Source organism: Pempheris klunzingeri, chromosome 6, assembly GCF_042242105.1.
Source record: "Pempheris klunzingeri isolate RE-2024b chromosome 6, fPemKlu1.hap1, whole genome shotgun sequence".
NCBI lineage: Eukaryota > Metazoa > Chordata > Actinopteri > Acropomatiformes > Pempheridae > Pempheris > Pempheris klunzingeri.
The window spans coordinates 13,854,156-13,880,189 of record NC_092017.1 but is presented as its reverse complement, the minus strand read 5'-3'; the positions used below and the strand labels follow the sequence as shown (position 1 = coordinate 13,880,189).

The 26,034-nt window shown below is 40.8% G+C and overlaps 1 protein-coding gene across 1 annotated transcript in view; it reads right to left on the bottom strand.

The window, feature by feature from the left end:
• Positions 1-2,743: 2,743 nt before the first annotated feature.
• Positions 2,744-26,034, bottom strand: part of elavl4 (ELAV like neuron-specific RNA binding protein 4) — a 70,332-nt gene continuing 47,041 nt past the window's right edge. Inside the window, exons 5-8 of the mRNA XM_070831950.1 lie at positions 24,480-24,633; positions 11,830-12,055; positions 6,195-6,233; positions 2,744-3,071 (exon numbers count right to left, since the gene is read on the bottom strand). Of these exons, the coding sequence (XP_070688051.1) occupies positions 2,744-3,071; positions 6,195-6,233; positions 11,830-12,055; positions 24,480-24,633 (747 nt within the window). The remainder of the gene's footprint in view (positions 3,072-6,194; positions 6,234-11,829; positions 12,056-24,479; positions 24,634-26,034) is intronic.

Below are 26,034 nucleotides of genomic sequence, written 5' to 3'. Positions count from 1 at the left end.
TCCTTTTTAAAATGTATCTGCCCAAGCCTCCAAGAGCTGAATGTTATATAAAATGTTTTACTGAAAACTGAAAACTATGCTTTCAGACCCACATTTTTGCATAAGGTTTCATCACAAAGCGGTAGTAAGTGGAGGGAGGGTGTGGACGGAGTGGCTTTTTAGAACTACACAAACTTATCACAGGTTATATTGAACCAGAACGACTGTTTATAACATTCTATTAAGACTAAACTTTATTGAAAAAGATCTAAAGATTTCATTTTAACAAGACAAGAAAAAAGCAATAGCAAATTTAACTATTAACTAGGTTATGCATAGCGAGTAACTGTTTCTAGTAATAAGGGAAGAGCGTCCCCCAACCCTCCAGACATTTTTTTCAGTTTTCTTGACTTTTAGATTTTTTTATATTGTAATTTTGATATATTGGTACAAAGCACAAACGTACTAAAAGTTCTCTCAGTGCAGTGGACTACTGGAAGAGCCTCTCCACTAGTCGCTTTGTTCCCTTTTGCTCAGAAACGCCCCCTCCCTGTACCAGAACCACGCAAATACACAGACAATGAAACAAATAAATACATAAATACACAGATAAATTAATTAATTAATAAATATATAATAAATACAAATAAATAGAAAAATAAATAGTTTAAAAAATAGATAAGTAAATAAACTGTTAAACAAATACAGTTATATTCTAAGATTTTGTTCGGTTTCTTTTGCCGCGGTAGCTAACTGAAAGTTAATCCAAATCTTTTTTTTTTTCTCCACAAGCAACATGACAACAATTGAACAGTTTCCTCACAAGTTTTTCTAAGTAACTGAACCACCACTTCATAATAAGTTGTCATATGAAAAAGACAAGCTCAAACAAAAGAACAGTGACAACTCATATAGTACAGTAGATATTGTAAAACAAATGTAGACTATATATGTATATATATATCATCTATTTGTACACAGCAAATAAAGACACAGTTGTCATAGATCCTTTTTAAGGAAACAAATATCTAGACTAACGGAACTAGCTAATCATCATTTAGTTTTGACAAACGTTTCACGCTCAGCAAGTAACCTAAAAGTCAGCAAGCCAAACAAAAAAATACAAAATGAAAATTTGTTCAGTGATTCTTACAAGGCCCAAATCTGGTTATTCAGCAAAGAAATAGTCTCACCAGATGTTTGGGCCAACAATAAACGAATATTAAACAAAGAACAGCAGCTCAATTCAATGCCAACATCGAAGTATTTTTTTTTCTTTAAACAACACATAGAACAACAAACTTGGATATTTAAGATATGTGAATAATGTAGTATAGCACCTACTGTTGATCGCTAAAAGGAAGTTCTTTTCAAATGTAAGTTCACAAACGCAGAGCGAAGAAAATGATATAGATAATGTATAGTATGCTCTCTAAATGGATAGATGTGTATATATCTATTTACTGATATCCCATATTGACTGATGACAAAAACAGGAAAACAAGTGGACAAAGGGTCTTCTTGCTTTGGGCTCTGGACTATAAGGATGGTTAGGCCTTGGAAAGACCCCTCTCCCTTCCCTTTTGGGTATCGCTGTTGAATAATTACGCACTAGTACATATGTGAAAAATTACCAAAATCACCTGCCTCAGTTTGCATCCCTTTTCACAAAACCTTCCATCTACAAAATCACTGCCAACTTGGAGTCCCCGAAAAACAAACAACCTTTGATCCTATAAAGTACCACGGCAGAACGACAAGACAAGGTGGTGCCCCCTCCCTCCCGCCCCGGCCCCCCCAGTTAGCCAGTCAAAATATTTTTCTCTTTTTTCAAATCCAGATTCTTGTAAAAATTCTTCAATAATTATTATTTTAATTATCATTTATAAAAATAGATCTTCTTTCTCTTTATTTTTATCTTTTTCTAAACGCATTTTTTTCAAGCAAAGAGATTTTCTCTTTGGCAACAGTGATATTTTTTTTTTTCTTAAATTACTGAACGTGTCATCAGGAAAGCTAACCCATCCCCTCCCTCGCCCCATCTCCCTGAACCCCTGTGAGGAAAGACATTATGTTTTGTTTGCGATACAAAACAAAAACAATGTTAGAAATTCATTTTTTTTCTACATCAGAGTTACTGGGACTGTGGAATCCCATCTATAATCGATAAGGGGAAGTTTTTAATACACACTAAAAATGAATGAATGGTTCACCAATTTAAAAAAGAGCCCCCTCCCTTTACACCGACAGGGAGGTATATAATACTAACGACAGTGGATCCGGATTTACAAAAGAAAAACAAATCCTGAATCAAGACAGAGAAAAGGTTTCAATCTAAAAAGGACATTCTCTTCTCTGAAATAAGGGGATACAGGGATTTGCTACTGTTTACACAGAAGAGAAAAATCATTTTAACAACCACAACAAACAGAAAGAATATACAACAAAGAGAAGCCTGCATTATCACAGGAGCTTCAAAAACTCATGAACATTTTCATCATTTCATTTTTGTAATACTTAGGCAACATTGGCTTATAGGTCCAAAGTTATAATATAAGCCATTTCTAGTTCAATTAGTTTGATGGTTTGTCGGTTGCTTTGTGTTCCGGTTGGAGGTTGAGTTTGCTGCGTTGGACGGCTGTAGTAGGGTGGTAGTGGTAGTGACTGAAGGGGCTAAGGGACGGGCGGAGGTGGAGGGGGTGGGGGTTGGGGGCAAATTTGGAGCAGACAAAGTCGCGGGGCAACTGCTTCTACCTGTCAAAGTTCAGGACTTGTGTGTCTTGTTAGTCTTGAAGGAGACTTGCAAGACGCGGTCGCCCAACCTGTAGCCGTTGAGACTGGCGATGGCCATGGCTGCTTCGTCGTAATTCGTCATGGTGACGAAGCCGAAGCCTTTGCACTTGTTGGTGTTGAAGTCACGGATCACCTTGACATTGTTGACTGCACCGAAGGGCCCAAACAGCTGCCAGAGCACGCTCTCATCCGAATCTGGGGACAGGTTGTACACGAAGATGCACCAACCGGTGCCTGTGTGCCCAGGGATGTTCATGCCAACCAGGCTGGTCATGCTGTCAATGGTGATGGGGGAAAACCTGAGAGGAGAGGCAGAGTGGGGGAAAATGGTGGGAGAGTAGAAAAAAGGAGAGAAAAGAGCAAGCGTTAAATGTACACGTTAAGGCCTACAGTGAAACTCAATGTCTGCAGCTACTGCACATGAAATGGCCATAAGCCAGTGGAAAAACCCTATCTCCATCTTGTTTTCTGAGAGCCAAATTTTTAAACAAAAACCTCCAACCAAAATCTGTAAGCTTGCCTTGACATTCATCTGCATGACACGCTACTGTCTATAGCCATATCAAATAACTTAATCTGTTACATGTTTATAGTTTACTGATCAAACCAGGAAAACTGATCTTCAAGACAAATACAAATTCAGATGAATTAGGATACATATGCATGGATGTTTATTGTATGTGTATGTATGTGTAAGTCTAAATGCACAAGTTTGTATGTGTGTCTGCAAAGCTACCACTAAGTTCTCCCTGAGCTCAGTTCTGAAAGGCCTCCTCCTGTCAGGAATGACGACAGTGCTGCGTGCTGGGCTATATTCTGCTGAAGGAGATGCAGACGAAGGTTCACTCTTTGTGCCCTTGAGTGGCTCCTTTAGGAGCTAAATTGCAGGAAGTTGTTGAATTAAACCGTTGCTAGAAATCCATCAAAGATCATGCACCAGCCTGCTAAATCTGTTCTCATTCGCCTCATAATCTTCTCTTTTTCTTGTGATGCAAGAGATTTGAATCCTCAGTTGACTTCACTTAATTGCCTTTCCGCTCAAAGGAAAGGGAAAGGAGAAAAAAATATCCCCACTTTTAAATAAAAGGTAAATGAGATAAAAAGGTTCATTTCTTATGCCACCTCTCTCCAAGAAACGACTATAGGCATTATTGGGTGTGCTTTAATTGAGATTTCCGCTTTGCTGCAGCTGTCTCAGAGAAGGCTGCTTTCTTAAGGAAAGGGAGGGAGGGAAGAGGGAGCAAACTAAATGGAAAATGGAAGCACTTTACAGCTCAGTGGCATTAAGGTACAAAGTGTATTCCTCCCACTTCTCCCGCAGTCTGCAGGGTGTTCTGTTCTGTTCTATTCCAGAGCTCGTGGCACTGATCGATAGCACTGCTTGCTGCCCGGGGCCCCCACCCCTCTCTCTCCAGCGACTATAGATGGCCGGCAATCACTACGACCTTCGTGCATGACTTTGGTCATATAGAGTTTGCTTCTGGCCATTGTGGTTGCTGTGGACGCTAATGCAAGCGCCAAGGGTGGTTAGATCATTGATGGTAAGGGCTGTCTGCACTGATTAGACTTTTTTGATTAAATGTGTACCATAGTAGTATAAGCTACACAACTTATATTAGCATATATCTATCTGTATGATTAAAACAAGATAAAATGGATTATTATATTATAAATCTATATGATTGAGATACAGGGAAATTTTCATAATCCTCACAGGGTTGCTGCAACATCAAACTACAGATATATTATAACCTATTATAATAGGTTCCAAACCCTTTGTCTCACATGTACATGCAGAGCACTAATGGGTTGTTGAGGCGATTTTAATGTTTTCTCCAGCATCAGGTGGAATCTTAACAGGCCTCATCACATCAGGGCCTTGTCTGACACACTTGACTGCGTTCAGGCCTCTCCAGCTGGGCTTGACAAAAACACTTGCGGTGGTATTTATGCAAAGGCTGGAGTATGTGAGGGTGACTGTCTGGAGGCTAGCTAACACTGACACTGCAAGGATGTGGAGATGAGTGTGCATGTATGTACATGTATGTCTGTCTGTGCATGTGTGTAAACGTGCATGCGAGGGTACCCACAAGAGCGGGACCAAACACTAACCAATGTTACAGACGAGAGGGGGTTGCATAGCAACAGTGTAGCTGACTAGATATCTATTATGTCCTTTCTAAAGCCAACCATCTCCAGCTCTTAACACCATTTTTCTGTTTCCTTTTCAAATAATAACCTCAGATCACTGAATAACAAGCTTGTAACTTGATGACATGCTATGCAATCAAGGTGGCTGGATCAGACACTATTTTTACCTTTTAGAAAATTATGTAACGACTCAGAGTCAGGACACGTGCTTATTGGCATAGTAGGCAATGCATCACTATCAATGCGTTATTTTGTAATTAGATCCTAAATTCTTTCATTTGACAAAATTCCAGCTCTTCAGGGGAACTTGCTAAGGGAGCATTTCTCTCTAGCTAAAACTGTATCTCTGTTTGACTTGCTAAGCTGACTTCAGATGGTGTCCCCTGTGCTTGCAACATGCAAGATGCCACTGTCAGCACATGAAACATCTATCATCACAGTGACTGCTGCTCTGGGCTATGTAACACCTATGGTAGCAAGAAAGCAAAATGAAACATGGAGGCAAAAGGAGGGAATTTGAGCAGAGCAGTGCCGAGCAAAGCTGGAGCTGTCTGCAGTGAAACAGCATTTCCTGTTTCCAGCAGGGATCCAGGTTCATCCAGCCTCATCCCATGTCCTCGCTGAACATTGCCTAATCTTTGCTAATACTGCCAAGAAACTAAGGCAATATATCATTTAGTCATGGCCTCCACTGCACAGATGTGAATTTTGCGCATAAAGGATGGTGTACATAGTTGATAGTGGATGTAAAAAGGTTTTATTTTAATGATGTAGTGAGGAAATGCCTATAAAAGGTGATAAATTCAGATTTTGCTCCTAGAAAGACACTGTTTCCAAGGTATAGCTGTTGAGTGACAAGGCAGGAGAACCTGAATCCAGTTGAAAAAAACACACCTAGAAATCAGGAGTTTTACGCCAGAGAACAAAATCCATTCAGTACACAGAAACAACCCAAAGCAATCCAAACAACACCAGCACTTGTCATAATCAAAACAAAGCAAATTCATCACCACTGAAAACAAAGACTGTTTGTTTTCTGTTTTTTTTCACATCATGACTTGTTGGTAGGGTTATAAAACCAACTCAAGCTTACGAGGAAAAAACAAACAAATCAAAGAACCAAAAATGCAGTTGACCTTGAACGAACTGTAAAACGCAAAGTGACTGCAAAAATACAAGGAAACATAAACTAAAAAAAGAGCAGAAAAAAGGATATTGAAAAATCATTGAGTCAACATGGACATCTGGCATTGGGTGAAGTTTTTAATTACCTCTTTACGCCATAGGCCATATTAAGCAAATTGTCCAGCCTGTAAAGAGAAGGAGGGTTCTGGGGTTAATGGTGGGCAGATGGTCGACTCACTCAATGGAACTAATGTTAAGTCCCTGTAGGAACTGCATGGTCCTCCTCACTCAAGAACAAACAAACCCATCTATAGTTGGCCCATTACACTGAGGAGCCCCACCAGAAAATGCTATCATCAGTTAATGAAGCTACTGTACCATCAGTATGGTCGGCACTTGTTCGGACAGCCACTGCAGACTTCAGCATAGCCCTGCACTAGCTAATGTCAGAGCAGGTTTTACAGGCACGTTGACTTTACTTTAGGTGCAACAGTTTAATTTGTTAAACAAGACTACAGCAGTGGACTGGTCACAGTTCAGCATTACAGTCACATACAGAACACTAATAGCGGCAGGGCAGGAGCGTATCATGGTTCTCGGCCATACTAGAATGCTAGGATAGCCATAGTGTTCAATCAACGACTCATTTTACATGCAGGAAATAGCATGTGGGTGTCCATACAATTCATGCCGCCACATTGATGGTTTGTTAGAAGATGGAGGTTGATAAAAAAGATCTTTTCATAGGTATTCAATTTGTGTTAACTCAATTGAGAGAACACCTGACATGACAGGAAATGATCCAGAGTTCTGTCAGTGTAATGGTTTGGCATTTGAATGATGGTGAGCGAGAGAAGTGATGATGATTAGTATGTTTTCTATGAGGTGGACCAACAAAAACACAAGTGAACATTAAACTAGCCATGAAATTGTGGATGTCTGTCGTTGTGGTCAGGTCAACCTGTTAAGTGCTCACAGGTCCGGTGGGATGGCTGAGTACTGGTAAGAGGGTGTCCTCTGTCTAAAAGGGTTAGTTTTTGGAGAACATTCTGGTGTCATAATAATTTCAGCCCGTGAGCTACAGCTGTTGCAGTCAGCCGGGATAAACTATAGTCTGTGTTTGTGGTTTAGGAACCCAGTAGACTGTGTGTGTGCACGTGTGTCTTTGTGAGCTTGGTTTCAGAAACCTGTGGGCTGTATGAAATGTTGGCTCTCTTAGATGGATGCAGTCTGCTTGGTGACTCGATGACCTTCATTCCTCACTTGGGTCTGGCCTGTCTCATGTCTTATTAACTTCTCTGGCCTAATGGACAGGGGCCACGGCTTATCGAGCAACAGCTGGCCAGTGACGCCTCGTTCCTCTTGAAAACACCACAAACTGTCTGACTTTGACTTGACCATCAGAGCTGTTTCTCCTTGTCTCTTTCAGTCAACAAGCAACTCCTTTCTTGCAACAAAACCGCTATACAGTATTTACCAAAACCTTCGAAATGAGCTTTAAAGTTTTATTGAAATTGAATAGTGTTTTTGCCACAAAATTATCCAGCTAAACATTCTAAAATTACACCTTTGAAAAGCAACATTAGAATTTTCTAACTTGATATACACACGTCCTCATTATCATTTAATAACAATAACAATTACAAACTACTACCACTACAACTAGTAACAATAACAATTAGAAAAAGAATCAGAAGGAGAATCATCATTCTCATTGCCATAATACTATTCATATTGATGATTTTAAAATTAAATTTACATTGCATGTTAGAGATAATAGATCAGTAGTCTTTTAATCAGGGACAATTTAACACCAGGATGCCAGGTAATTGTAGTTAAGTACCTTATAAATTAGAGATCCTCTGGGTCCTGAGGATCAGGACTGAAGAGCACTGTGATATATATATTATTTTAGTACTGGCTCACAAGTTCGTCGAATTTGTTTTTAAAATGTAAACGTTTAAGATGCATATAAATATTTAAAATGTCTTTATGAAGTCATATAGTGCACTGACATTGAAATCTCCTTATTGAGCTCAGCTGAGGTCATTTACATCTTACAGAAACGCTTTGTACACATACTTATTATCTGGGGTCAAAGTGTGTCAGCATTGTGGCACCTTTCTCTCTTAACATTAACAGAAAGTACAAAAGCAGCCTCAAAACACAGAAAAGGGGGAGAAAAGGATGTATGGAATCATTAAACCAGTAATTAGCCCATTACGTGGGAAGGGAACAAGCAGGCTGTTTTGTGGGTAAATGAGTCAATTGGAGAGGATGCTCAGAGGAGAGGCGCTCCAGGCCCGGGAGCACGAAGACATCTGCTGGCCGCCGGGCCGTTGGGCCACAACAAAACAACCTGCTGCTAACACTCTCTCCCTCTCTCTCTCTCTCTCTCTCTCTCTCTCTCTTTCTCTCTCTCTCGCTCTCTCTCAGACATGTACAAATACACACTGATGCACGCTCACCACGCAAACACTCTGCCAGCTTTTCACACTGCCTCTCCAAGCTCGATATAAACAATAGGGCTTTTGTGCTTTCTCTCAATGCATGTTAATGGAGGAATGGGCGTTTTTTGTCCGTTCTTTTTTGAAACAAAAATCTTTTCAATTAAAATTGGCTCCTGCCCTGGATATAATAAGGCTAATTTGCTAATTAGTACCATTAGTTAACGACAGAGGATCGGAAACGAGCCGTGATCTAGGGCTTGGTGTATTGTGGATGAGTCGATTATGTTTGCTGTCTTGGAGAGGGACCATACAAGCACATTATACATCACACATAACTTGTGTTACAGCAGGCCCACATGATTTAGTCTCAGGATGGATGTAATTGTAACTGCAACATGACTGATTTCTATCAGGCCTATTTTTTTTACTTGGGGTCTTACCTATAAGCAGCAGAGTATCTAGTTAGCAGTCTCTAATGGATTTTGATTCAGAGCTAATTTACATTTTATTTAGTTTCAGGCATACATTACTAGATAATTTTTGCTTAATTATTCTTAATTTATTACATGTATTTTTAAGTTTGAAACGTAACAATATCGTACTTCTTAACGTAAAATTGAATTCTGTCTCTTCAAGGGATAAACTGCACAAACAATAGCTCAGGACTGACTGCACACTGTTGTCCTTAAAAGATTTAGTTTGAAAAAGGGAAACTGTGCACATCGAGCACATTTATAACTTCCAAAGTGTTGATGTTTTCAGTGGAGGGCTTGGGAGCAGAGAGCAGGAGCACAGGGACACAGTGAGGAAGTGTCCTGTGGTTGTGAGTTGTGATGAGAAGCGACAGCTCTCCTGCGGAGCCTGTAAATTGGCTTGGCGTATCACAGACACACAGCCACGCTACATCGCTCAGGTGTCACACCAGGGAAGCCGCTCCAGAAGAAAAATACCTTCCAAGCTCTGACTTTGATGGAGAGTAAACAGCACGACCGGCTTAGTGTTATTGAAAGAGAGAGGAAATTGTATAAGCACATATTCTGTCTCCAATTCCGAAATGTTCTTGTTGAATCGGATGATAAAGCGTAATATCATATGATCACCTGTTTCTGCCTTGTTTTTTGTGGTTGAGGTGATGGGTAGCATGACCTCAAGAAGTAAGCCATAACTTCGTCTGTAGGTGTTGTATATAACCTTTAAATTAAAAAAGGATTGTTTGTGTCAGTGAGTGACAGGAAATGACCAGGTAGGATGTCATATATACAGTATGTGAGACATATACTGTATATGATGTTAAGTGATAGCTTGTTCTGAAGATTACTGACTGACCTGGGCAAAAAACTTTTTTTGAAATTATAGAAGACAGCTTGAGGAACTTCCTATGCGCTCAATTTAATTGAGGTGAAACAAGGTTAAAATTAATTTGAGCATCATTTGTTTTAATGTGCCCTTTGTTCATTGGATTTAAGACATTAGTCTCTCTTAAATAACATCAGCTCCTAATGCAGGGACTTATGCAGGATTTAATACAGTAGATTATGTGTTGTGAGTCAAGCAAACGTCTATTTATAAAGGCAATCTGTTTAAAGTGAGTAAAATGTACGGCAAAATTATGGGATTTTTGTCAGAGAGATGGTGAAGTGCAACTCTTTTGTCTGATAAACAATTACAATGTCAATATCCAAATACATGTTTTTGCCCAGGCCTCACAGGGAATATTCTGGGAAGTGTTGGCTCGATGGCAGCATGATGAAATGAGGGGAAATACGTAGTTGTGAACGACAGAACCCCACAGTCTCTTATGAACAGTTCTCTCTCTGATCTGGGTGGACCCACACAGAGCACTCACAGGGCCTGTTTTATTGACACCTGCACCAGGTGCAGAAGTCACATCTGTTGTTCAAAAGGGGGACGTATTTGGTGGAATAAATGTTCACAGGAGAAAAGTTGCATCATTGTTGATACACAGACGTGGCTATGACTCATGCTCTCAATGTGTAGGCGTTACATCCCCTGTTTGAACACTGTAAATTGCATTTGGTGCAAATGTTTTCCAAATCAGGCCTGTTGTTTAGAACAGACGTGTTTCCTTGATTAAAGACATTTCTGGTCACACAAACAAAGAATAATTGCTATCGACTTCGAGACTCTCATATCCACATATGAAATAGCAATCCTGTCATTTAATGATACCAAACACGCTGACAGTACAGAACTTAAATTCACGGCATCAAGCTTTTTAGATTAAACATCAATTATTAGCCGGCATATTTGTTTCAGAATCCATGACAATATGTTTAAACCACTACTGTTTGTAAAGTTTGCAGGTAAATAGATAACCTTCCTTGAGATTCCCATCCTTTTGAGCAGATGGCCCCAGTGACCCAATTCTTATTATAATTCGTATTATGTGTGGGGCATTTTGTGTTTCATTTTGTTACATCATAATGTCTCTGGAACAAACCTGAGAAGTAGGAGGAGTCGCAAGCTCTGGCTCCAGGTTAATGTAATAATGCTATAGGTTTATGTTATGGCCATCACTTTTAAACTTTTTTTTTTTCTTTTCTTTTTGAATGGGTCTAAATACTACAATGAGCCCATGCGCTTCAGCCACCACTGGCATGGAGAAGAAGCAAGTTGCTGACGTGAATAAGGGCTGCCACGATTCAACGCTTCCTTATGGTTGTTTCACAATGATCATGAATCCAAAAGTGAATTCATTTAAGCCATTTTATCAGTTTTCTCAACAGCATGATCCTTGATCCTCCAATGCCATGATCGGCTCACACAATAAAAGTTTAAGCTCTTAATGTTTCTTTCTAAAATGCACCTTGGAAATCATGGTAAACGTTTTACCTTTTTTATGTAAATAGGCCACGACCTTTGACCTTTTTATCAAATACCCAGATATTTTCTAATGCATCTTTTTGTGCTTTTGAATAAAAAGGGAAAGCCTCATATCCACCCCAGTCTTAAAAGAGCCTCAACACTGAATTACTTAATGTTATTTAAGGAGAAACGTAAAATGGAGAGGGAAAATCATCCAACTTTGCAACTCTGTGACAAACTTTGAGCTGCTGATGTTGGTTGCAAAGCAGGACATTTTTAAAATTACTGAACGGTGGAGCCAGTCAGTTCTTTTTATTTAGGAATTCTGGTGGGGTCACCAAATGAATATGAACCTTACACTGGGACAGCTCCCAAGGTTGGGAATCTCTGAATTAACTACGCGTCTTTTAAAAACACATACCCGACACTTTCCCACCCTATCCTGTCTCTTCTCTGCCCCACTTCCCCCTCCATGACCATCTCCATGCCCCACCCCAGCACTCACCTGAACCTCTGAGCCTGGTGGTGGAGGGGACCTGGGTATCGGCGATTGGGGGACTGGTAGAGTTGTGACAGAAGGGCTTGGCTGGTCTTCTGGCTAGGGTTGTTGGCGAACTTGACCGTGATGGGCTCGGCGGCACCTGATGGCTTCTGTCCATTCAGGCCCTTGATGGCCTCCTCGGCCTCTATCCTCTTATCAAAGCGGATGAAGCCCACACCTCGGGAGCCACCTGCGGGGCCAGCAGATCACAAACAAACACAGGCCCCTTTTACTTTACAGGGTTTAGTCAGAACATTTACAGTCCATACATTTGTTGTACAAGTGTCGGTGCTATTTTGATGTGTTTTCCCACTCCAACTTTAACACTTTTTTCTCTTCCATTCTTTATACTTTTGCACATGGCAGGTAACTCAAACATGCAAACAATTTATGATTGTTTCTATTTCGATTTACAAGAATTAAAAGTAACACCATGTTTCACAGTGTACAAGAGATGCCATAACTGGACACAAACATGCTGAAGCAGCTACTATCAATACAGATAGTATATCTGTTTGCATCAAATACCATTTTTACTTCTTATGGGAGAATAGAGACAGAAGAGTAATTTGTTCTCAGGTCTCTTTTCTAAAAAGCTCTTCAGGTTGAAGAAACTTCCTGGATAAATTAAACCTTATTAATTAACTAGCTAATTCAAAAACGCTTGTAGAAATGCAACATTGAACCATCTAATTGTTCTTATTATAATTATTTACTTTTTATTTTCTTCTTTTGCCTGATTTCATTTTTGAGCTCAGTTCAGAAGGTTTGGAGAAAGATGGAAGACGGAGACGAATAGTACACAGACACCATAGACTGAGCATACAGGGCTTTATTGTGGCATCGGCCCAGAGTCTGTTTAATGCCTAACAGTCCATTCTTCCTTCATGCTAGCTCCAGTCACAGTCAGCCATAGACAAACTCTTCATGCATTGTTCTAAGTGACATTTGAGCCGTTTCCTTGGAGATATTTTTTGACTGCCACCTGAGAGGAACATTTAGAGATATGCTTCCTGGGAGGTCCTTTATTGGTGTCTGTGAATGCTCCGTGTGTGTTACTGACTGTATATATATATATATGTGTGTGTGTATGTGTACACGCGCACTGGTATCTATTAATGGATGCTGTGCCTTGTTTTAATGAGGCTGCCTAGATGGCCCAGAGGATGCTCACTCAGTGACAGCAGCACTCTGCCGAAGAGACTATTTACATAATACTGTGTGCACACAGGCATGTCTGTGTGACTGAGACTGAATAAAAGAGAGGCAGTGAGAAAGAGGGGAATTTTGTGTTTGAGCATCATTGTGTGCAGTCTCTTTCTCACACATAAAAAGCCTCCTTATTGTTATTCCACATTTTTGTACATGCCATCCCTCTCCCCATTTCTTTTTTATACTTCCTGTTGGCTTGTCTCATGATACTTGCTCCCCTGAATTCTTATTCGGAGAAGCACCTTGACCATCTCACTCCCCCTTTTGTTCTCTTTTTCTCTCCAGTACACAGGCAGCACAAGGTTATTTACTTTCCAGCCGAGCTGCAAAATAAAAAGCCACTCTTTGAAAGCCAATCAGGGATGAAAAATGTCTTCTATTTACTTATAAGTCTGGTATTGGACAGAAAATAAAGGGAGTATTATTTTTTTGCTTCTTCTTGAAAATAATTCAGTAAAGCAAAATAAAGTGTTGGAATTAACTGATGTTTAAAAATGGATTCAAAATGATATACATCAAAGTTAGATTTTAAAGAAATAACATTTGCAGTGAAAACGTTTTAGACCTTTGTTTTACTTAGAGGGACTAAGCGGCTCATTTGCACTTTCTCCGCAATTTTCTCGCCTCTCTCAAATACTGGAAGCATTTTCAGTAAGTGCAAAAAGACCTCATTTACTCTAAACTGTGGTGATGAATGTCCTCCTGCAACAGTAAACCAGTAAACAACTTTTGGGTGCAGTAGGGACATAAAGAGAATAAAAATTAATCTGCTTTTTATTAAATAGGAAATTAGTAAAAACTGGAAATGACCATTAAGTTCTGACTTTACAACTTTGCAACACAAAGAAACAATCCTCAATCAGTCAGTATTAAATGACCACACACACACACACAAAATCAACTATCTGTTGATCTCATAAACTCCTTTTGAGGATAAACCATTCTGTTTTACTATTATTTTTTTACCTTTCTGCCAACCTCTCCCCTGACAGGCTTTCACAATTTCCCTTCTTTACTTCCTCCTGTGCCGGCTCTGTACCTGTGCATTTTAATTAGCTTGTCAGAAGCAGGAAAAATAACAACTCTAATGGGATCTACACAGTGAAAACAACAACCACTACTGTTGCTGTGGTTTTCTTAATTTATTGCTGTAGTTGTCATGCATGTGCTGCGTGTGAGGTAAAATGGGGGTCACTTCTGTGTCATTGGAGAGAGCTCTTTTTGAGCTATAGTTGGTAGCTGATTGACAACGGATATTTGTAGTTTCATTTTAGGTTGGTAAATTTACTAAGCATTAAAAGTCATGCCTCAACGCAGTGCTTCACCTTAATAATTGGAATCTGCCGATTTTACAACAGTCTAACGCTGCAAGGCACTTAGCAACTCCAAGAGCCTTGCTCAAGGGCACCTCAGCGGTAGTTAAGGAAGAGGAGAGCATTGCTTATTCACTTCGCCCGCTGAGAGGAGAGTGGAGAAGAGAGGAGTGTATTTGTCCTTTAATCCTCACACTTGTTTGGCCTTGAGCTGCTCCTAAGCTGGTTCTGGCTGGAGAGCCCCTAGACAAATGCTTGGCATACTGATGAAGACACGGTGCGTACACGTACACGTACACGTACTCGTACACACACACTCTTAAGTAATGACTTGAAAAAGGTGCTATTGAGAGTAATTTGTGAAAAGAGGAGCAGAGATGTCCATGATAATTTGCAATCGTCTGTGACCAATTGCAGTTTATTTATGTATATGTGAGAGAGAGAGAGAGAGAATGAATGTATATTTATGTGTGCTGTTGTTTAAGTGTGCACCACCTACTCTTATCCTTGAGTTTGTAAAACAGCATTGTAGAGAGGTGAGGTAGCAGTTGACCCCATCACCCATAATTTTGCCTAACAATAGGTGTGTGTGTGTACGCACGATATACAGTGGGGCAAAAAAGTATTTAGTCAGCCACCAATTGTGCAAGTTCTCCCACTTAAAAAGATGAGAGGCCTGTAATTTTCATCATAGGTATACCTCAACTATGAGAGACAAAATGAGAAAAAAACCCCGCAGAAAATCACATTGTCTGATTTTTAAAGAATTTATTTGCAAATTATGGTGGAAAAGAAGTATTTGGTCAATAACAAAAGTTCATCTCAATACTTTGTTATATACCCTTTGTTGGCAATGACAGAGGTCAAACGTTTTGGGCAACACGGACTTTCAACTCCCTTCAAAGATTTTCTATGGGGTTGAGATCTGGAGACTGGCTAGGCCACTCCAGGACCTTGAAATGCTTCTTACGAAGCCACTCCTTCGTTGCCCGGGCGGTGTGTTTGGGATCATTGTCATGCTGAAAGACCCAGCCACGTTTCATCTTCAGTGCCCTTGCTGATGGAAGAAGGTTTTCACTCAAAATCTCACGATACATGGCCCCATTCATTCTTTCCTTTACACGGATCAGTCGTCCTGGTCCCTTTGCAGAAAAACAGCCCCAAAGCATGATGTTTCCACCCCCATGCTTCACAGTAGGTATGGTGTTCTTTGGATGCAACTCAGCATTCTTTCTCCTCCAAACACGACAAGTTCTATTTTGGTTTCATCTGACCATATGACATTCTCCCAGTCCTCTTCTGGATCATCCAAATGCTCTCTAGCAAACTTCAGACGGGCCTGGACATGTACTGGCTTAAGCAGGGGGACACGTCTGGCACTGCAGGATTTGAGTCCCTGGCGGCGTAGTGTGTTACTGATGGTAGCCTTTGTTACTGTGGTCCCAGCTCTCTGCAGGTCATTCACTAGGTCCCCCCGTGTGGTTCTGGGATTTTTGTTCACCATTCTTGTGATCATTTTGACCCCACGGGGTGAGATCTTGCGTGGAGCCCCAGATGGAGGGAGATTATCAGTGGTCTTGTATGTCTTCCATTTTCTAATAATTGCTCCCACAGTTGATTTCTTCACACCAAGCTGCTTACCTATTGCAGATTCAGTCTTCCCAGCCTGGTGCAGGTCTACAATTTTGTTTCTGGTGTCCTTTGACAGCTCTTTGGTCTTGGCCATAGTGGAGTTTGGAGTGTGACTGTTTGAGGTTGTGGACAGGTGTCTTTTATACTGATAACGAGTTCAAACAGGTGCCATTAATACAGGTAACGAGTGGAGGACAGAGGAGCCTCTTAAAGAAGAAGTTACAGGTCTGTGAGAGCCAGAAATCTTGCTTGTTTGTAGGTGACCAAATACTTATTTTACAGAGGAATTTACCAATTAATTCATTAAAAATCCTACAATGTGATTTCCTAGATTCCCGGCTCCTCCAGTCCACATGTTGAAGTGTCCAAGACACTGGACCCCAACTTGCCCCGGCTTGAACAGTGTGTGATTGTGTATGTGAGAGAATAGTCTCCTTCAACTTAGATTCTTCCTATGTGATTAGGTGAATGTGGATATAGTGTAAAAGCGCTTTGAGTAATTGACTAGAAAAGGGCTATACAAGTACAGACCATTTAACATTTAGAACACAAAGCTGAATTTAAATTGAGAATAAAAATGTATTTGACTTTTGAGTTTTAAAGATTATTCTTTCGGTTGCTGCTAATGCTGAGGTTCACCAGGCATCATAAGGTTAAGTAACTTCCTAAAACAGCTGGGCAGTATGGTTTTTACCAAATATAACTCAAACACAAGTAATTAGTGTATTTGACACTACTTTCAGTTGCAGATAAATACAAGTTTAGTGAGCTGAGAAATATTTACAGCAGCAAGATGGTGTATGTGTGACTGACTATAGAGCCCATGTTCATGGTAATGAAGGAACATGCCACCCAATGTAACGGTGTGGGAACATGGGCAACACTTATCAATAGGATCAATGAACTGTTGGTTTTGTTCTTTTCATGGGATTTTTTTTCTCTCCAAAATATGAAAAAATACTGAATGTCACCAGCCGTATCCTTAAATATTGTCCAGAGAGAAAGAGTAACAACTTGCCAATTAAATTAATGAACTTGTTTTTAAATGAAAAATCAACTCCATGAATCCACACAATGCTCAAAGTGTATTCAGCTGTTTTTTATTACCACTCTTTCATGCCGTATTTACATAGTAAACCTTGAGAAGAGTTTATTTTTCTCCTGTTAAACATTATAACAATAACAAACTTGCAATCTGTGAAGCAAGCTGCCAGTCTAGGGAGTCCAACCTAATGACTGTCCTTTCAACCAGCCCCAGAAGCCTAGACTACTTATCAACGGCCAGCCAGCCATACAGGCAACATTAGAGCACAATGTACTTACTAAGGTACAGCAATCTGTCTTTCTCTCTCCTCCTCTCTCTCCCTCCCTCTCTTCTACTTCTCACTCTCTTTTCTGCTCTCCCTCTCCTCCACAGTAATCAACAGAGGCTTATGTAACTTTCTCTACCTGTGCTTATCTCTCTCTAACACACACCGACAGGCACATTGGCTGCCTTACTAATAACACGGTACCTCAGTCTGGGGAGGGGGTGACAGAGGGAGAGAGGTTTGGGCACGAGAAGCTGGTGCTGGGGGTGGGGATGGGCAAGGAAGAAATGAAAAGGAGAAAGGGAGAGAGTGGGAACGCGGAGTAAAGAAGGAAAGGACAAAGGGAGAGAAGGTGATAGAGGAGAATGTTAGGAGGTGACAGTAAAAGGATGATGATGAAAGGAACCAGTGCTATTCTTGCTTGCTCCTGCCCAAACAAAGCTGCTCTTTCTCTAAAACCCACTATCATTTCCCCAAACACTGACTGACTGACAGAGAGAAATGACTGCTCCTCTGAGAGACCAGAAGAGAGGAGAGTGGTGAGAAACCTGGCTGCTGGGTAATGAAAGACACACACTTTCTTTTGGGTTTTATGCATCTAGTGCATTGTGTTCCTGTAAGCAGACCCATGCACTGAATGAGATAGACACATGCATAGCACGCATACATAAGCAAAAATGTATTCAGGTACTACGCCGCTCAATCTCCCATCCTTTTTATCCTTTACTTCAGGAGCTATATTGTGCAAACTGTATCACATGATTAGACTCGCCTTTCCACAAGACTTATAATATGGCAAAGGCAGAAAGAAACCTCCTTCCTGTCTTCTAATTACTGAGAGAAAAAAAATGCAATGTCCTTGTTTTAAGTAACATTAGTGTGCTTGGGTACAGATGGCGTTTGAAAAAGCAGCGAGAGGAGAGACGAAGAGACTTTGAAGAGTAGAGGTGCCCTGTGCTTTAGCCTTTGTCAGAGCAGAGCTTCAACCATCTGTCTGATGTGTGTGCGTGCATGTATCAATGTGGTTGTGTGTGAACGTGTGTTGGCTACCACAGAGATAGTATGCACTCTAAAGATTATGGGACAACTAAAGGCAGAGAGAGGGGAGATTGTAGTAGGAGTCAACGCTGCAGTCATACCACCTAGAGGGTGCACCTCTGCGCTCGTATTACCTTGACCGTTCTGTTCTCTACTACTGAACAGGGATTCAGCGCGGTGTCAGTCTGAAGGGGAACATCCATTATTCAAGTCAAGAGAGGAAAGAACGTACCAATGGTACACAGGAAGGGTAACTCCTTTGAGAAAAAATGGTGCAAACATGAATGGTCTGAATTCAAGAAGAAACCATAAACTGAACTGTAGAGCCATGCAGATTTGTGAGGAGACTTTTAGGGCTCCATTTTCAAGTCAGACTATGGAGTAGCATTTCCCTGACCTTGAAATGCTTGTTGTTTTGGTGTTTTTGTGCCAGGCACAGCAGGCATGGCACTAAGGTGGAAGAGGAGGCAAAAAGAGACGGGAATTCCATGCAGATGAGGCAGCACAGCGCGATGTTGATGTTTTGGTGAAAACACCAAAATCACAAGTTCAATGTGACTGTAGAGAGAGTGCCAGTAAAGCAGTTCGTACTGCAGATTATTGAATGACTTTTCTCACTATCTATGACCCACATTGCTTTTAGACAGCATGAAAGCGTTGACTGAGTCACTACAGCCATCTAAAAAAAGTAGCTATGTAATACGGGTGTTCAATCTACTTCTAACTTGAACCCTCCAAGTGCTTATTATGTACGATAATGCATACTATGCATCATTTGTTAATCATATGCAACCAGCACCAGGCTGCTGCTATTGTCACAAATGCCTTTGTACCTACACACATGAAACCGGCCAGTCATAACTTCCTGCGGACATTTTGACTTTCTCCAATCTGCTTGTGTCTCACTTGCTCTGTCTCTCCTCATCTAAAAATACCAAATTACAAGGGACAACAGCTGTGTGCTGCCTGGCTTTCTTCCCAAGTTATCTGGCAAAAGTGGTGTTTCCGTTATAACTAAAATGGCTTTGGTTAAATTTTACAAGGGTGAGTTACCAAGCAAGTAATCTTTAGACAATTTTGGCAGCAGTAGCATTATTGTTGCATGTAAACATAATCAAATTTTTATAGTCTCTAACAAAGTCAGTAACGGGCATAAAAAACTGATCCTGCGTTGATCACTGAGTTCAAATAAAAACGCAACTTTATGCACACCAAACACGACATGACTGGACTTTTAATACCTCTGTAAAACATAAAATCAACTTTAAAGACACATCTTGTGCCTGTGGCAGCATATTTGTTTTGCAGCATGCTTGTGTATTGAACTTCTCCAAAAACATTTTTGTCTTGGAGGGGCAAGTCTGAGAATTATACAGAATACAACTTGGCAGTAAATAATACGAAGGTATTTGAAAATCTTTCTAACATGGATGCCTTAGCAAAATTTCAAGGTAACGCAACCTTAATTTAATGCTGTTTTGATCAGGAACAACTTGCCTATCATACAACTGTAGCTCACTGCCAGATAACTATTCATTCAGTGTGCAAAACACACTTTTGATGAGTAACACTGGCAATCACCATCTATGATTGTATGATTGTATGATGCCATGAATACTTGCGACTTGTTACCTTGGGAATCTTTCCCATTGCTACCTTTCACCCCACATGAAGTGAACTTGGCATCAGCCTTTTCACAGCCAATCCGTATACACACACTGAGCAGCAATTTAGTGTCACATCGGACCGAGTGACTGTAGGAACCAAGTATGTGGATCGATTGTATTTGCAGCCATTGATTAGGTAAGCATTGACCTCTGCTCGCATACAGGTCTGAGATGAAGCCAGCTATCGATCCAAAGCTGTCTCTGATATTACATCTGTTTCAAATTGAGGCTAGCCTAAACCAGCTGTCAGAGCACAAGATCACAACCAGGCTGCCCTCCCTGAAGGTTAGAAAGAGAGGAAAGGGGTGGAATCCAGCCTGCAGTAGTTGCACTGATAAAGAGACAAAATATGCTTATCCATTCAGAAGGAATCGATAGACAGGGGAAGGGAGAGAGGAGAGCAAGAGGATAGGGGAAAAGATGGTGAGATACCCTTGTCAAATTGATGTTGTGTTCAGTCTGTGAGTCTCTGGGGCAATTTGGCAGTTTTAGTAGATTTTGTTTCAGTTGCCTCTCTCTGTGAATGATACTAACAGTGATGCTTTTCAAGTTCCTTCTTGTCTTTGTGAACAGAAGAGTGACTGTAGCGTGCATCCTGTTGATGAGGAGGTCGTTAGAGAACAGACTTCATGTTCCCAATTTAGCAGAGCAGGAGCTGGAGATCATCAGCCCATCTGCCAATGGTCACTGGAGAACGGCCGTTACATCAACAACTTCATGTAGCATTGCTGTTTCTATGCATTTCTGTCTGTCTGTCTGTGCATTACTCCTCTCTACAGTCCACTCCATGCGTGTGGACGATGTTCGGGTGTGTCACAAATAAGTCTCTAGGTCAGTAGGGACAGTGAATCATTGAGTGAATTGGATTTCAGGCACTGATTAGGTCCCTGGGGAGACTGGTGAGTCACTGATAACCTGTGACACGACTTTAAGGCACCACATGATGATGTCATCAACAACTTACAGTACTTCAAGTCAGGGAGACTTAAGTGTTAAACAGACATGAAAATAAGCTGCATAAACTGTCGAACATACGTAGCTGCCACAATAATTACATTTTCTTCTTCTCAAGGGACTTTTTTCAATGGTGTCACCAGAACAATATTGACATTTAGATGTCCTGAGGCTGACTATCTGAACAGGCCACCACTTTTTGGATCACAATTCTGTTTGACACACACCACAAATCTGACTGTGTCTCCCCCTCTTTCTCTATCTTTCTTTGCCTCTCCTTCGTTGCTCTGTACTTACATGTTTGGCAGTCACAGGAGAGTTTTAATTTGCAGCCCATTTCTCTTTTAATGGAAGCAAGTGTGTGGGTGTGTATGTCTTCTGTGCTTATGCCTGTACAGTAACCGTGAGAAGAAAAAGATGAGTCAGTGATGCCAGCATACTACTCTCAGGGCCCTTCTAAAGTCCTCCACGTTTTTAATCACCAGCAACTCTAACATCTAATTGATCATTTGAACATTGCTGCTGCTTTATCTTTCTAGGGACCCCTTGCAGAGCATCTCTCTCTCTCTTGCATTATCATTTATATCCATATATGTGTGTGTGTGAATCAGATACAGCAGGTAGGGTGGTAGCCAGGACAGCAATTAATGAAGCTGAGGGTGTTAGCAGGCTCACAGTGTTCAAATGCCTCCTACTCTGTGTTCTGACCAGTGATAAAATCCACTGTTTTGCCCACAACTTTTCCATTAGGTTGACGCTGGGTGATGTCACCAACTCTAGTACTGTGTATTGAAGGAAGCATGACCTGGCACCAAAGACCAGCCAAAAACGGATCTGATTGCCATCATTTGATGAAATAAGGTGGGCTTGGAGTGTAATTTCAATTCATTCAATTTGATTAGAGGCCATGCTGTAATGGCTTGAATGCGTCTGTGCATGCTTTGCATTTTTAAAAGTTGCATCAAAAGATTGGCAGTGTAGTGTATGAGAGTACGTTTTTCCTAAATCCTTCAAAAACAAGAAACCCATTTATACCAGAGGATTGATTTTGCCATAGTTGTTAATATGACTGTTTGAACTAGCAATTTCTTTATCCAACAATAGCTTTAACTGGTCTTGTTGTGCTCGCAGCTTGTCCAACATCAGTTAGTTACTCTAAATGTGATGATTCTCGCTTGTTTAATGCTTTTGTTGATGGGCAAAGCCACAGTCAAAAATAGAGCAAACGAATACACATGTTGTGTATGTAGTGTGCTATGTATTGCAACTTGAACCTGAAACTGCTAGCAGTTACATATACACACGTGTTAACTGTGTTTTGGCTGGAAAATGACATCAAAATTTAGTGAATCTAATGAATCAAATTTTTGAATATTAAACCTTTAATTGTCAGCTTTCAATGACAATATGTGAAAGAAATTATTATGTGAAATCATTTTCTCAATCGATCATTTCCTTTGATCTGATCGGTGTTCATGAACACTGAACACCGACCATGAACACAGCTGGACATGCTCGTGAGAACACTCCACTTTAAAACTGACCTTGTGCCAGTCAAGAATGAACACAATGAATTATTCAGTCTCTCTCAGAAGCCAGTCTGCGGTGAACGCATCAAAACCTTTCCTTCTTGTGACCAGTACCACCTGTGTGGAGATTTGTTTTATTCATGGCATGTGGCCTGAGCAGGGAAGCTAAAAATCAGAGACAAGCATGTGGCTGTGGTTGAACACTTGCTGTGGGTTATGTGACTATATTGCTTTGTAGGGAGTCCCCTGGGCGTAAGTAGCATGGTGGTATGACAGGTCTGTTAGTAAAACAGATTGGCAGGAGATGTGCCCACTTCATCTAAATGTGTGTTGATGAGGGCAGAAATGGCCCTACCTTTTTTTCCACATTTCCCTTCCGCTGCCCCCCTCCTTAGCTCTTCACTTCCTCCCTGGTCTAATTTCCTCTCCATCCCATGTCTCTGCTCATCTACACTTTATATTACTTTTCTTTCCATTTTCTCAACCCTCCTCCCCCCTCGTCTGCATTCCCCCATCTCCTTTTCTCCTCTGCTTTATTTTTCTTTCCTTTGCTTTCTCCTCTCCTATCACCCTCTCTCCTCGTCTGCTCAGTGTGTACAGACAGGCGTGCACTTCACCGCCAGCAGTGATTTATTCTGCTTAAGCAAATGAGTGTGGCTTACAGCATGCTGCTCCCTTTCTGCTTCATCAGTACACATTGCACATAACACTAGAGCAGGTTGCAGCCTGTAGGCACACACACAACCCCTGAAATGGATCTAAGACACACACTGGAGGGGCTCTTCTGCAGTACAATGGGCTGATGTGATTCATTCCTGTGTTTTGGATTTAGAGGAATGTGTAATTGAGCATGTATATTACACAGCTTGTGCCTCTCATGTAATCATTGTTTTTATCACAGCGCCCTCAGCTGGGGCTGTGGTCAGAAAAATTGCCTTATTGTGGAAACGCACGTAACGCTTGATGGACAACAAGGCGATATGGTTGAAATTAATTTATTATGATATAGATACGAATATTTTTCCAATATTGGAACACATGAAGGTGTGGAAAACTAACGGCTAACTGTACATATCTAACTCACATTCAATGCAACGAACAGTGTTCCACTGATTTGCAGCAGATGGTCATGTCATAGAAATACAATTTCACTGACACTCAATTAATGATAATATTGCAGTATAATGTGTTAGAGTAGTTGTAGCAAAAGATATTTTTAGCAGAAGACTTTTTTCTGACACAGTAGTGTCTTACTTCAGTGTTTTTATTTTGGCTATTATGGTTAATCGTGATTCTTTCACAACACACTTATTAGACATTGCTTTCCTTCAATATCAAATGTTTTCAATATGTCATCTTTGTCAGTAATTTTAATGCTCTTTTGGTTTTACAGTACTTTTAATCAAAAGTGTAAAGTAGGAAGGTATGGTCCAGTAGAATCAACACATTCAGTGGGAAAATGACATGGACGCATGGTGCTACAAAAAACTGGAAACCCACTTAACTGTTGCACTTTAATTCACTATTTTACAGTTGCTACTTGAGCAACGGGGGAAAAAAATGTTCCTTATTGTGCAGCACACAGAATCAAGACGGACATTAAGAGTATTTAAGGATTCTGGAAATACTTTCAAAACTGCAGAAAATAGCAGCATCTCAATTTAAGTGATAGTGATGACTGAGGAGGCACAAACTGGGCATGATATTACTGTTACGTCTATGCATCAAATATTCACATGACCATACAACGCATGCAAAAGACAGACATTTAACAAACAGAAATTTTTGTGTGAAATGTGTAAAAGACTTAGTGCAAGTGTGCTTGTGAGGATATTTTTACTTAACAGAATCTGGGATACACAGTGTATTACTGTATAATAGATTGTGTGTCTGCATTGTCTGGCTGATCTGTGTCTGTGTGAAAGTATTAGGAGAGAGGAGGTGCTGCCCCATGGATACCTGTGACCTGGTCGACAAGGATGCGGGAGGTGATGATGCGTCCGTACTGGGAGAAGAGCTGCTCCAGTTCCTTTTGGGTCATAGTCTTGGGCAGGCCGCTCACATACAGATTAGCGTCACGGATGGAGGCTGAGCTGGGTCGTGCATATGACACCTGTGGGAAAAGACACAAAGTCTAAGGGCTTGTATAAATAAATTAGGGCTCCAGTGCTTTATTGCTCATTAACATCCTGAGGGGAGGTTTAAATCTAAACAAGACTAAAGTGTGAGAGGTACAGGGGTTTCGTGTGTGCGTGTGTGTGTGTGCGTTTTGTTTTTTGTGTGTGGAAGGGTAGGGGTGTGGGCCATTGGATCCACAGGGAGGAAAATGTGACTGTATTTTCTTTGTAATCTTTGCCGTGGGGATTTTCATTGTCAGGAAAAGATTTAGCTCCTTAGAACACAGGAGAGATAACACTTTAGTCGTTTGCCGGGGGGAGGCAGAGGAAACTTTGTTCCCTTGAGCAGAAACCACAGGTGTTTTACTTTGAAAAGACAGCTCAGGTAGCCAGGGGAACAGGATTAATAGTATTAAGACTTTGACCAAGAAGTCTGTTCATTCATCTGGTTGATTTCAACCACTTTTCTGAGTTATAGTAGTGAATGAACACAAAAGGTTATTCAATTCACACATTAGCAATAAGCGTAGTAACCAAAAGCCTTTAAGCTTTTCACCAAGTACCACGTGGCTTTGTGAAACCTGATGAGTGGATTTCAGTTTAGTTTTTTTTTGTTTTGTTCAAAGACTAATACTGTATCCCTTCTGACTTTTCTTATATACAGTGTGCTGCAAATGCACCTGCAACCACACACATCCTCACAAACACACATGCACATAACATTTATTGCATTCTTGCCCTTGCAACACTCTCCAGGACAGCAATCTCATGGGGAGGAGATAAAATACTTCCTCATGTTACTTCTCACCCACACAATTCCACTCAGTTCCTCTTTGTCACACTATGCTCCTCCTCGTCATTCAAGCACACATACACACACACAAAGGCTTAGCAATAAGCACTTGTCAGCAACATGCAGACACACACACACACAGCTTTCAATGCCATTTTCTAGTCCTTCACATTTCTCTACATAACATATACTGTGTATGAATGTCATCTTTAACGGTGCAGATGGCGAGAACTGAATGACTGGTTACACTGCGCTGTGCAGCTCCCAGCACTAGCTCTCTACCAGTGAACTTTCACTTGTCAAACATTGTCCCCAACATCCTCATGTATAGACCTGATTTTGCTCCAGCAAAAGTTGCGTAAATCCCATTACTACTGCTGCTGACTGGAGCAGCTTTTCGTTGCAGTACTTTCATTACCTCTGACATGTGGAGACATAAGCCATCAAATAAGGTTAAAGTCAGGCAAATATGGTGGATATGCAGTCATATCCTTGAGCAACATGGAAATCCTGCTGAACTCTAACGGTGGGAGAATGGGATTGGAAACAGCTGGCTTTCCCTGTGTCTTTCTATTCTTTCACACATCTTTTTTGGCCTCTATGC